The sequence below is a fragment of the Moschus berezovskii genome, chromosome 9, assembly GCF_049115385.1.
Source record: "Moschus berezovskii isolate FMDL1 chromosome 9, NW_MosBer_1.0, whole genome shotgun sequence".
NCBI lineage: Eukaryota > Metazoa > Chordata > Mammalia > Artiodactyla > Moschidae > Moschus > Moschus berezovskii.
The window spans coordinates 29,359,530-29,373,164 of NC_142468.1; the positions used below are offsets into that span (position 1 = coordinate 29,359,530).

General features: G+C 43.1%; 1 protein-coding gene across 1 annotated transcript in view; it reads right to left on the minus strand.

Moving 5' to 3' along the window:
• SYT16 (synaptotagmin 16) overlaps positions 1-13,635 on the minus strand; it is a 162,098-nt gene that overhangs the window by 8,645 nt on the left and 139,818 nt on the right. Inside the window, exons 5-6 of the mRNA XM_055437169.2 lie at positions 12,220-12,660; positions 8,274-8,463 (exon numbers count right to left, since the gene is read on the minus strand). Of these exons, the coding sequence (XP_055293144.2) occupies positions 8,274-8,463; positions 12,220-12,660 (631 nt within the window). The remainder of the gene's footprint in view (positions 1-8,273; positions 8,464-12,219; positions 12,661-13,635) is intronic.

Sequence of the window (13,635 nt, forward strand, 5' to 3'; positions counted from 1 at the left end):
ACTCCAGTACTCTTGCCTGGAGAATCCCAGGGACGGGGGAGCCTGGTGGGCTGCCGTCTATGGGGTCGCACAGAGTCGGACACGACTGAAGCGACTTAGCAGCAGCAGCAGCATCAGTTCAGTTCAGTCGCTCAGTCGTGTCCGACTCTCCGCGACCCCAAGAATCACAGCACGCCAGGCCTCCCTGTCCATCACCAACTCCCGGAGTTCACTCAAACTCATGTCCATCAAGTCGGTGATGCCATCCAGCCATCTCATTCTCGGTCATCCCCTTCTCATCCCGCCCCCAACCTTTCCTAGCATCAGAGTCTTTTCCAGTGAGTCAACTCATCGCATGAGGTAGCCAAAGTATTGCAGTTTCAGCTTTAGCATCAGTCCTTCCAGTGAACACCCAGGATTGATCTCCTTTAGAATGGACTGGTTGGATCTCCTTGCAGTACAAGGGATTCTCAAGAGTCTTTGCCAACACCACAGTTTAAAAGCATCAATTCTTCGGCGATCAGCTTTCTTCACAGTCCAACTCTCACATCCATACATGACCACGGGAAAAACCATAGCCTTGACTAGACGGACCTTTGTTGGCAAAGTAATGTCTCTGCTTTTTAAGATACTATCAAGCAGCAGCATAGTGAGCAATTAAATACATTAGATTTCCCTAATGTTAAGTCATTCTTGCATTCTAGAACTAAGCCCAATTTGTTGGTAATTAGTGTTTCTTTTTCTTAAACATTATGAGGCTAGGTGGACACCCAATGTAAAATGTAGTAGAAGTGAGAGGATGTGAGGAGAGAGAGATAGGGGAGACTGGGAGGAAAAGAAATATTAACCTAATGCTATATCTATCGTTAACAAAGCAGTTTTAGTCCCTTGAAATTTATTATTATCACCATTATATTTTTATTTATTTTTATTGATTTCATTTATGCCATCTATTCTGCATTTTCTAGGCTTTTAAATATCTCTTTCTGCTTTCCATGAGATTAACTGAATTTTCTTTATTCTAATTTAGTCTCTCTACTGGGTTAGAAGTTAGATTAAAATTTTAACATGTACCCTTGATTTAATGTCCCAAATGAATCAATACCTCTACCTTTTTTCTGTGGCCCAGCTGGTAAAGAATCCGACTGCAATGCGGGAGAGCTGGGTTCGATCCCTGGGCTGGGAAGATCCGCTGGAGAAGGGAATGGCTACCCACTCCAGTATTCTGGCCTGGAGAATTCCATGGACTTTATAGTCCATGGGGTCACAAAGAGTCAGACACGACTGAGTGACTTTCACTTTCACCCTCTTTCTAAGTAGCATAAGTACCCTAGAATTCTTTGATTTCTGTCTCCCCTTCACATCTTTCACACTATTCCTGCTAGGACTTTCAGTTCCACACTGCTGCTGTAGTCCCAGTGTCAGGCATGTTTCCCACTTTTGCCGTTTCTGCTTCACACAGTCTGAGCATGCTCACATTTACCGACATGTTGGCCTTTTCGTTCCTGTTGTTAGTTTCCTTGCTTGCACTTTACTCCTTTCAGGTTCAGTTCCTTTCTCCCTGAAATCACACCAGTTAGTAGTTCTTCCAGTGATAAACCCTTTCAAGCTTTGTAAAAGAAAAAAAGATCTCTATTCTCCTGTCCCTTGAAAAGAATAATAAGTTTTTTTCCTCAAGCCTGTGATGATATTCTCCCCTTGTCTTCAGGCTTCTATTATTGCTGTTAACGAGGCTGTCCTCAGTCTGTCATTCTTCTGAAGAAAGCCAAGTGTTGTTTTTTATTTTTTAATCGGTTTTATTGAGATATAACTCACTAGTGTGGTAACTGTATTTTCTCTCCTGTTGCTTTTCAGATTTTCTAACTTTGACTTTCTTGTGAGAATTTAATGAGTAAAGGAACATCACATATGCAGTCAATAAGTTATGGCTACACATAAATCTTCATATGTATTGGCCTTGATTCTGAACATGTAATGGCTATTAATAAGGATTTACTATACTTAACTGAAAATTGGACCCAGTGTTTAAAAGAAGGTGGTATATCCTATATTCATTCATTTCTGTATAGTCCTTTTTTCCTTGTGTTTCATCCAGAGGTTACCCCCCACTTCCCATTTGTTCCTCACACTAAACACGAGCCTGCTTGATTTGCTTTTTGTTTTTCCTTCCTCTAGTCTCTGCTATTGTGAATGCCTAACAAGGTTAATATGCTGCTGCTGTAAGTATTATCATTTGGGATGTAATTATCACATATGGCTAATCATGCACACACTGAGAGGCTGGGGAACACATTGTTTTTAACTATAGGGGACATCTTAATGATAATTTTTGACAGGGACCATTATATGTGTGTATATATACACAATGCAGTAACGCACTGGAGAAGGATGGAGAAACAGAACCTGCCAACAGAATAGCTAACTTTTTGAAATGTAGACCTGTATAGGTAGCATTAACTTGTTAACCCCACTTAATAGGGAAGTAAATGGAATTCTGAGAGGTTAAAACAATTGTCCAGGCCATGCAGTAATTGGGTGGAAAGCCCAGGAAAAGAACAGAACAGAGTTGCTAAACTGTTAGTGAATTGTTTTCCCACAAAGTCAAATTCAAAAGATAATCAAATGCTTCTACTTCTGAATGGTGACTTCTTCAAAAGCTTCTGTATAAGGATTTCAGATGTCTAGCAGACACTGAAAGAGGGTTTTTCACCTAGGTCATCTGCCATGTACAGATGTGGAGGCTATTCCTTGTCATCATGTTTGTAGACTAGCTTGTACTGTCTTAATAGCAAATATGACAACAATAATGATCCCTTGTACTAAGTGAGATTTTACCTTGAAAGTGCCTGGAATGGTTCTTGACATACTGTTACCTGTCTTGAGCTAAGATCAGTTCATTTTGTTAACTTGTTTACAGACTGTTTCTGAATAGGTTCTATGGAATAGTTCCAGTAATTTTCAAATAGCCTATTTTACCTTCCCTGGTCCACCTATGATTTGAAAAATATATGTAAACATATGTAAATTTTTATAATATTGGCATTTTCACCAAAATAGAAGGGAGGGATGAAGGAAAAAGGGAAAGAGAAAAGAAGGGAGGGAGGGAGGGAAGATGGCAGGAAGAGGGATGTAGATATAAAAATCTATCTATCTGATGAATGGATTTCCCTGGTGGCTCAGAGGTTAAAGCCTCTGCCTCCAATGCAGGAGACCCGGGTTCGATCCCTCCCGACCTGGGTCGGGAAGATCCCCTGGAGAAGGAAATGGTAACCCACTCCAGTATTCTTGCCTGGAGAATCCCATGGACGGAGAAGCCTGGTAGGCTACAGTCCATGGGTCACAAAAGAGTTGGACACGACTGAGCGACTGAACGGAACAGAATGGATCTGATGAATAGAGAAAAGGTTAAAGTTAGAAAGAAAGAAATGCCCAATCATATACTTTGTCTCGGGATGGATGTGCTTTATGAAGGATGCAATAGAAGATGCCCTCAGGTTATCTGATTGATACCCTGTCTATTCTGTCCAAGGTTGAGTCAAGGGTGGACCTTGAGATGTCAACATAATTTAAAAATCAATGTAATTCCCACCTCAGTATTCCCCATCAATGGCTACGTTCATGTTTTATTTTTATCTACCTAGCCCAACTGAACTATTCTAGACCAGACCAGTTTTTTATGCCTATTATTTATAACAAATTTTCAAGCATGCTGAAAATTTGAAATAATTATACAGTGGATACCCATATATTCATCACCTACATTCTTCAACTGTCATATTTTGTTCCCCCTATGCTATGGCCTGATGTGTCCTACCAAAATTCATATGTCAAAGACCTCATCCCCAATATGACAGTATTTGAATGTGGGATCTTTGGAAGGTAATCAGGTAATGAGGGTGGAGCCCTCATGAATGAGATCAGTGCCCTTAGAAGAAGAGCCATGAGATAGAGGTACTCTCCATCATGTGAAGATACAGCAAGATATCTGCCTGAAAACCAAGAAGAGGGTTTTTATCAGGAACCAAATTGAACTTGGATTTCCCAGCCTCCAGAACTGCAAGAAAAAACTTTTTCTGTTGTCTAAGCCAGCAGTCCCCAACTATTTTGGCACCAGTGACCAGTTTCGTGGAAGACAATTTTTCCATGCATTGGTGGGAGGATGGTTTCAGGATGATTCAAGCACATTATATTTATTGTGCACCTTATTTCTAGTAATGTTACATCAGCTCCACCTCAGATCATCAGGCATTAGATCCCAGAGGTTGGGTACACCTGGTCTAAGCCACTCAACCTATGGTATTTTTGCTATAGTAGCCTGAGATAACAGACTTTGCTTTCTCATATATCTATTCATCTATCCGTCAATCTCATACCTATAGCCATCATTGTTCTTTACCCCTAAACATTTCAGCATATGTTTCATTAACTAGAGTTCAATAATTTATGCTTCTTTCATATTATAAGGTAAAATTTACATGCAGTGAAGCGCACAAAGCCTAGCACCATTCAGTAAGTTTTAACAAATGCAAACATCCATCTAACCCACATCCCTATCAAAACACAGAATATGTCCATCACCCCAGAATACTCCCTCATGTCCATGCCCAGTCATCTTGACACCAATACCAATCCTGAAGTAACCACTCCTCTGCTTTTTTTTCACTATATGTTTAAACAAATTTTGCCTGTTTTAGAACTTCATATAAATGGAATCATGCAGTAGGTACTTGGTATGTTCTTGAGATTCCTCCATGTTGTTGAATGCCTCAGTTAATTTCATTCCTTTTTATTGCTGAATAGTATTCTACTATAGAAATATATCTTAATCTATTTATTCAATTATGAGGACATAAGGGCTCTTTGCCATTTTTGTACACTATAATAAAGCTGCTATAAACCTTCTAATGAAAGTCTCTTTTTTTAACTTATGGACAAATGCCCAAGAATAGAACTGCTGGATTTTCAGTGCATGCTCAGCTATATGAGACACCACCAGGCCTTCTCCCAAAGCTGTTATTCTATTTTACACTCCAACCAATAATGTATTTGCCACATCCTCACCAACACTTGAGGGAATCAGTCTTTTTAGTTTTAACCATTCTGGGGTGGGGAGGTATGGTAGACACTCATCTTTAGGGATGCTCCCACCAGCTCCAGCCCACTAGAGCTAAACCTGCCTTTCACTGAGCCCTCGCCCCCAGGGATTTGGGGAGAGGAGCATACATTTGGTGGCTTATTTCTTCTAAGGCCTGAAAAGAGAAGGGTAACTGCATCTATTATTAGTCCACCTCTCCTCTATCTTGCTTAGAAATAAAAGTTTAAAATATCAAAACAGTCATCTAGCTGGATCAAGTTGGCAAATTCAAAGTTATCTTTTGGCTGACAAAATACTTTGATGCAAAAGATCCTCACTTCTAAATCCTAGCCTTTGTCTCTTTCCATCAAGATTTAGCACCTTCAGCATTCTATAGAAGTTCCTAGTCATCAGGCTCAACTTCTTTTTCTTTGGACTTCCTTAAGAACCATTCTTTACATTATCAATGCCACCCTGCAAGGCAGGATTGATGATCCCTTTCTACAAAGGTCACTGCCACTGAGCTGAGGGTCTCAAGCACAGGATTTGTGATCTTCACACACATGTTTCTACCCGTGCCTCCCTCCCAGCAGGCAGCTCCCTCAGGGTGGACTCTGACGCAGGGTCCTGGGACACCCCCTGCCCTCTGTCCAATTTCACCATGGAGATGAGTGTAATTGGCAGTGTCCCCATTCCCCACTCCAGGCCCATTCATTTCCCAGCTTGCGTCCTTTCCTCTTCTCCCTCTCTTTCTTCCAATGCTGCTCAGTTACCTCATAAAACTCTTGCTCCCTCACCCTTTCTCTCTCTTATTCTCTTCCATATGGGAACTTGAACTGTACCCTAAGCTTGTCTGATGACTGCCAAAGTCCTGCTAGTGGCATAAAGAAGTGAGACATAATGAAAGACCAACATCATCAACATCTGAAGCCCTTGAAAGTACCAAGAGGTCCCTTTTAGAATCTCCACAAAAGAACCTTCTACTTTCTCAGTCCCTCCTAATTAAACTGGCTTTTCCTTAAGTACCAGCATTCCATGTAAACAAAAACCTTTTGTCTTCACTATTGGGTTTCTGTTTTAATTAATAGCATCACAGCAACATTGTCTTCTATTACTTTGGTCACAAAGATACAGCATGTCAGTTACATTTTCAGTTACACTGCATCACTGTTCTATATAAAACCATGTAGTAAATGCCAATCTGACTTAAACTTCTGGAAGGAAATCAATTTCAAAATGAGGACTTGCCTTGTTTTCCTACTCAGTTTTAAATATTTGTTATAATAGTTTCCTTTTTGGCATATTTTCTTTTATGAAAAAGTGTGGAAAGATACCTTAGCACCATTCTCAAAGCACAGTTTTACATGTAATATCCCTACCTGAAAAGTATATATTATTATGATCCCATTTTACAAATAAGAAAAGATAGTCAAAAAAGTTCAGTAACTCACCACTAGCAAGTGGCAAACACCTAGATTTGGCATCCTCCAGTTGATACTTTCTTAGCCACCATACTGTCCTTCTCCCCTGTATTGCCTGGAACCTTTCAACATGCAACTGAAAGCCTCCCAACATGCATTGGAATAGGCCATGATTGTGTGGTCCATCTCCCCCATCATTCTCTGCAGCTGCACCATCTTCTTCCCCCAAATTGTTCAGATCTCATCAAATCTCAGAAGACAGGAAAAGAGACAAGCAAAAGTTCTCCAGGGAAAGCAGTAAATCCAGATCTTTAGTAAATTCAGAGTTATTTTTCAAAAGCTATATCTAGAAAGGAGAGTCTATCCATGCAATTAATAATCAATATGTACTACGGATTTTAAATAGCTCTTACGTGGTTCTGAGCCTTGATACAGAATATGGTTTACACTCCTGGTCTCTTCTGCTATCCAGACTGTTGCGCTTTCCTTACTAATTTGCTCTAATGGCTTTAATACAGACTGACTAACAAGATACTACTGAACAGAGACATTGCGGGTGGTGGCACAGTTAGAGACTGAGAGTCCAGATTTGATTGTAGGAGCTGACCTTTTCCACCAGCTTGGCTGGCTCTTCACCTGGTGCTGACAGGTGAGGCCAGAGTCCATTGGCTCATGCAGCCTATCATGTTGTTACTGACCTGGTACTTATTTCAGAAAAGATTTGGCAGTCTGTGGAGGACAGGCTCACTCACACTCTACCCTACCCCCCATCTATTTTACCTTCTTGGACTCAAAAGGCTGGAATTTCAACATTTCCCAGACTCAGCATTTCCCAGACTCTCTTGCAGCTAGAATTCTAGATATAAATTAGATTCCTCTAATTAGAAATGCTTGCATGAGATCCAGAAGACAGAAGTGAGGCAGAAACCATCTTCCCACCCTTTCTTAAGCTGTTTCTGCTAACGAGCAAGATCATTAAATGTGAGCTGATTTTTTTAGCAGCATTATTCCAAGGTTCAATCTCTAGTTTCTTGGGTGCTGAGAGGCAGTTCGGGCAGTTGGCAGCAGCAACACTTTTATTATGGTTTCTTGAGCCCTGGACAGTCACTGTGGGATATGTTTTGAGTTGCTCTTTCCAGGGGTAATCTCAGAAGGTTCCCTGGCGAGTCAGGCCTGGATTGCCCATGTCTTCTTACTCCACCTCCTCTGCCGTCAACAACATAACCACTCACATTTCTTGCATGCTCACTATGTGTCAGGCACTATGCTAAATGTCTACATAAATCGTTTTATTTAAGCCCCAAAACAACACATGAGGAAGGTACTCTTAGTATTCCTTTATTCCAGATGAGTTTGCTGAGGTTCAGAAAGAGAAGTAAAATGTATAGGATCAGAGTAAAGCTACCAGGTAAATGAGCAGAGCTGGAGTTAGATCCCAAGTCTGCCTGGCTCCAAAGACTGAACTCTGCCTCTTTAAAGTATTTGAGGACCTGGGCCTATTAGCAGATTTGAATTGTTCATACATGTTATGCTGCTGAAAAGACATCATTCTTTTCCCTTTAATACACTCACAGAGGCCAGCCTGTTTTGTATCAAGATTCATCCAGGTATCAGAGAAGCCTTCAATCTAATTAAATAGAAAAGTATTTGAAAAATCCAGAGGTATCATTTGGTAAAAACTGTCTAAATCACACCAAGATCATTTTTATTTTACAAGTTACAGAATTGAGATGAAAGCAGACACAACCTTTTGCCTGCCTCTGGGAGGACCAGAACCGGGGGTGTAGGCGTGAACTTACCAGGCGCTCTGTTCACAGCGAGGTTTCGGAAATGGCTGCCTTTGATCATCTCCACGGATAATCGCCCTGTTGTGGCATTGTATGACAGCCCCACCAACAGTTCTGGCGCCCCTCCATGCGACAGCGACTGCGTGGATGAAGCACTATCGCTGCGAGACACTGCAGATGGGCTGAGCGGAGACTCTCCACTCTGAAGGGGAAGAACAACAAAGGATCCATTGGCCCTGGCTGCGCGCCTCTCCCATACAGAAAGCCGATATGTTTGGCGAAATTGTGGCCCCAATCTCCACGGCTGCCAAAGATTACTAAGGGCGCACTTGGTGTGAATGATAATAGGGCCTGGGGAGCGCAGTCCTGGATGGGATCCCCTGCATTATTAGCTGACATATTTGATTCAACCGCTGTCTCCATTCACCCTTTCCTCTCTAAAGACAAAATGGACAAAGATGTTATTACTAGTGTAAATCAAACCCAGAAAGATACATGGAGAGCTAAGAGGACATTTAATATAGACCCAAATTCCCTCCTGTGCAATTTGTGCTCAAATGTTTCACGTCCACCCCAGGCATGAGTTCAGCTTCTGTTTTCTGCAGCTTCTTGAGGAATGCAGCAATATAGGAGGCTTTTCGCCTTCACCAGAAAAGAAATGACCACTGGCTGCCTACCACCCCATAGAACATTTTGGCCCACGGTTCTGCTTTTTAAGGTTGTCAGGAATACAGCAGATGCTACGTTTTTTTTTTTTCTTCCTAAGGAAATGAATTCTATTGAACATGAGCACTTTTACAACTGCTTAGTAAGGAAGTTGACACAAGGACCGTGCCTTAGAAACCTTAGGCACCAGTGGAGCCCACACTTTCTGTCATATATTCATGTCTTGCTTCTCCAAAGCATCTGCCTCTGTGCACCAGACATGCCAGGAGGAGGAGAGCAAAGGAGATCAGGACAATAACTGTCACTCAAGAAGCAGCAGTGGGAACTGGCTCTGAAGGCAGGCTAGCCAACCTCCTAGAGCCACCACCTCCTCCATCAGAAACATGTGCATCAGACTCTGAGGAGCTGCTGCTGCTGCTACTAAGTCACTTCAGCCGTGTCCGACTCTTTGTGACCCCATAGACGGAAGCCCACCAGGCTCCCCCGTCCCTGGGATTCTCCAAGCAAGAACACTGGAGTGGGTTGCCATTTCCTTCTCCAATGTGTGAAAGTGAAAAGTGAAAGTGAAGTCGCTCAGTCATGTCTGACCGTTAGTGACCCCACGGACTGCAGCCTACCAGGCTCCTCCATCCATGGGATTTTCTAGGCAAGAGTACTGGAGTGGCTTGCCATTGCCTTCTCCGCTGTGATGAGCTAGAGTGGTAGAATAGTGTGGGTTATCGGGGGGAGGTTCAAGAGGGAGGAAACATAGGTATACCTATGTGGATTCATGCTGATGTATGGTGGAAACCAAAAGGACGTTGTAAAGCAACTATCCTCCAATTAAAAATAAATTTTAGAAAAAGAAACATGTGCATTGGACTCTGCTCAAATCTTTCTTCTCAACATCTGAAATCATTTCCTAAAATTTCTCATCAGGAACCCTGATAAATAAGTGCATTGAAAGAAATCAAATATTTCTTAACATTTTAGGAAACTACCCTGTTTACAAAGCCACGGCATCCCTATAGAGCCCACAGAGCTTTTCATAGAATATAATTTATAAACTTGGAGAAGGAAATAACAACCCACTCCAGTATTCTTGCCACGACAGAGGAGCCTGTTGGGCTACGGTCCAAAGGGTTGCAAAGAGTCGGACACTACTGAAGCAATTTAGCACACACAATTTATAAACTACAGAGCAAGGTGGTTTTAAGAGATGCCTTATAGCCCCTGCTGCCTGGATGATGATAATCCCACAAGGAAATACTTGCTTAGTTTGGGGTGAGGGCCACCCCGTCCCCTGGGCTTGTGCAGAAGTGTCCACTGTGACACCTGTCACTACACAGCTTGCCTCTCCCCTCAAATCCTCAGCTTTATATTATAAACCCCTCTGTCTGTCACACTGCATTGTCCAGTGCCTAGCTGATAATCACACTCAACAAATAACAGGTAAATGGGAGGATTTTTGCTTCAAGTTTCTTTCACACAGCTCATTTCCCCTACTCAGCTCGGTGCCCCCAGCACAAAGCACAGGGTCCGGCACAGAGTTACAGGGGTGGGAGCATCCCTATGTCTATGCTTTATGAGGCAGGACTCCTCTGAACTCCCAAGACTTCTGTTCCCCAGGATTTAAGACACACTCTATTCTGAGCTTAGGGAAAAAGGAGGGAAGCCTGATGTGCTGCAGTTCGTAAGGTCTCAGAGAGTCAGGCACGACTTAGTGACTGAACCACAATAAAGACGTGATCCAGGTTATGTCTCACCGGCTCCTTCTGGTCCCCAAGCCGGAAATAGTTTACAGGGGACAAAGGTAGGAGCTGGGAGGTGACTAAGAGGCCATTTCAATAATCCAGCAGACAGTCAGGCTCTGGTTGGATTTTTAATAAAAAGCCAGTAGGATTTCAGACGGAGAGAAGTCACAAATGACTCCTAAGATTTTGGACCTAACTTCAAAGCATGAGATTGTCTTTAGCCAAGATGGGAAGACTGCAGGTAAAATAGATTTGTTGCTGTTTAGTCGCTAAATCTTATCTGACTCTTACTACCCTATGGACTGTAGTCCACCAGGATCCTCTGTCCCTGGGATTTCCCAAGCAAGAATACTGGGGTGGGTCGCCATTTCCTCCTCCAGGCGATCTTCCCAACCCAGAGTTCAAACCCACATCTCCTGCATTCACAGGCGGATTCTTTGCCACTGAGCAACGAGGGAAGCCCAAAATAGATTTTGTGAGGCAAAAATCAGGAGTTTGAGTCTAAAGATATGAATTTTGAGACATCTATTAAAAATGTAAGTGACTGGATCTCCCACCAGCACAGTCTGGACTCTCTGGCTCCTTTCTTCTTCCTCAGACAAGTCAAGCCCCTTCCCACCTGCTGGTGTCTACATATACCAGCCCCTCTGTCTGCAGACCTTGTCCATACAGCACCTAGGCTGGCTCTTTGGGTTCCTTGTTTTCCGTGTCATACCACCACCTGAAAGATCATTTTTTTGACCCTTCAGAAGCAAATACAGCCTCTGTCACTCTCTACCCCAGCTGTCTATTGTCGCCCTCCTCCACCAGATTGTAAGGCATCACCTGTTTTGTTCCTTCCTCTGCCTATATGGCACCTGACATATAGTAGGGACTCATAAACATTTTGGAATGGATGACTGATTGGCCCAACAGCCCAAGATAAATACCTGGTCTTTTATGTGATTTTTAGAAGGAGATCCTCACACTGGATGATATATAGAGATATATAACCACAGGAAGAGAGAGTTACTTGTTTGTAGATATAAAAGTTGTGCTGTCTTATTCTGAAACCCAGGGACATAGAAGACGGGCATGTGGAAGAAGCCCAGTCATATACATGGAAGGTCTTAGAAGTGGCTGGATTTCAGGGCTACTCTACAGACTACTTAGGCACACTTGTTAAGAACCTCACTTTGAAATCCCCATCTCTGAGACGCATCATGATGTATACTGGGATCAGGGCAGGGGGATGTGTGGTAGAACCACTTATCAGCTAATGAGAAGGTCAGGAAATCTCTCGCAGCTTCCCCGTGTCCTCCTTTACTCTGCTGCTGTCATGTCCAAAAATGGATAGGGATACATCTATCAGGTTATAGGGGCTATGGGCACACACACACAAAAATAAAAACCCCATTGTACCACGAAGTGCAAAGCATGGCTCACAAGGATGAGAAGGGCAAAATGGAAATTAAATTAAGGGTGTCTGAATTCACAGGCTGAATATACTACATCAAGGGCTGACAATTCCAGATCCTCCAACATAGCACGTCATTAGCAGCACCATTTAACATACTCACACTGATATTACTTCTTGGCTCCAGAACAAGAGTCACTTTCATTTCCCCATCTTGGTGCAGGTGGCTGAGATAGAAGAGCCTCTCACCCATCATTCTCTCCCGGGTCATCTTGCGGGCAGCATACAGGCGGAAGCGGACAGCACAGGCAGCCACATCTCTGGGCTCCAGCTTGGCGAAGGTGACTTTCTCCTTGAAGATGGGGTTGGACCCTCTCTGCATGCTTGTCCTGCCCCTCTGTTTCTTACTGGGCAGCAGCACAACGTGCACTTGCCAGGAATTGACGCTACTTCGGTCCTTATCCGGGAGGCCCTGTGCTCTGACAATGGTCACTGTGAGCTTCTGGCTGGCAGCTCTATATTCAAAGATGACATCCAGGTCACCACATTTTGATATGGGCTCTGGGACCCCAGGTGGCATCTGAAAATTGGTCCCGTCCTGTTCCTGTTGTAGACAGAGGGAAAGATTAGGAATGGAACAATGCCTAATGTATCTTGGAAAGATGGTGCTCCTCTGTGCTTCTTCAGAACCTCACACTTTTGGACTGGTAGCTTATAACCTCATACATTAGAAAGGTCTGTTTCCTGGTCTCTCCATCGGACTGGGAGTTCCTTGAGAGTGCAGCACCAGACATATGGTGAGCCTTCAAAGCATATGAATGCTTTTGGAATGAATGAACAAAGCTTTTGCAATTCAAAGTGCTATCATTGAAACCAATTGAAATACTAAGTCTAAAATTAGTTAATTATGCAACTGCCAAAAGTTAACTTTTCCTTAAGTTCCCAGGAGAAATGACTCTGCCTGGGCCTGTGCTCTTTAAGCCAGGAGCCCCTGCAGAGAAGGATCCTAGTGAGGGTCATGGACAGGTAAGCCTTTAATAGATTGTCTATCTACATAGTGGAAAAGGTTTAGGGCAGAGCTTCTCAAACATTCTAGTGGACTTGAATCATCTGGGAATTCTGATTCAGTAGGACCAGGAGTCAGGTCTGGGAGTCTGCATTTCTCAGGCTGCAAGGAAGTCTCAGCTAGCCTCCAGTCACTCGAAGTAGGGAAGGGTTTAGGAGGGCATCCCCTACAGCCATTTGGCAAAGACAATGCTGGGCTTGGGGACAGAACACCTGGGTTGAAATTAAAATTCGACATTGACTAGCTTTTTGGCCCTGGCCAAAATGGTCATGCTCTTTGTACTTCAGCTGAAAAATGAGCATTAAGGTGCCTGCTTGATAGAGTGTCATTGTGAGGTTTTAATGTGCCAAATCACTTCAGTCATGTTTGACTCTGCATGACCCTGTGGACTGTAGCCTGCCAGGCTCTTCTGTCCATGGGATTTTTCAGGCAATAATGGAGTGGGATGCCATGTCCTCCTCCAGGGGATCTTTCTAACCCAGGAATTGAACCCATGTCTCCTATGTCTCCTAC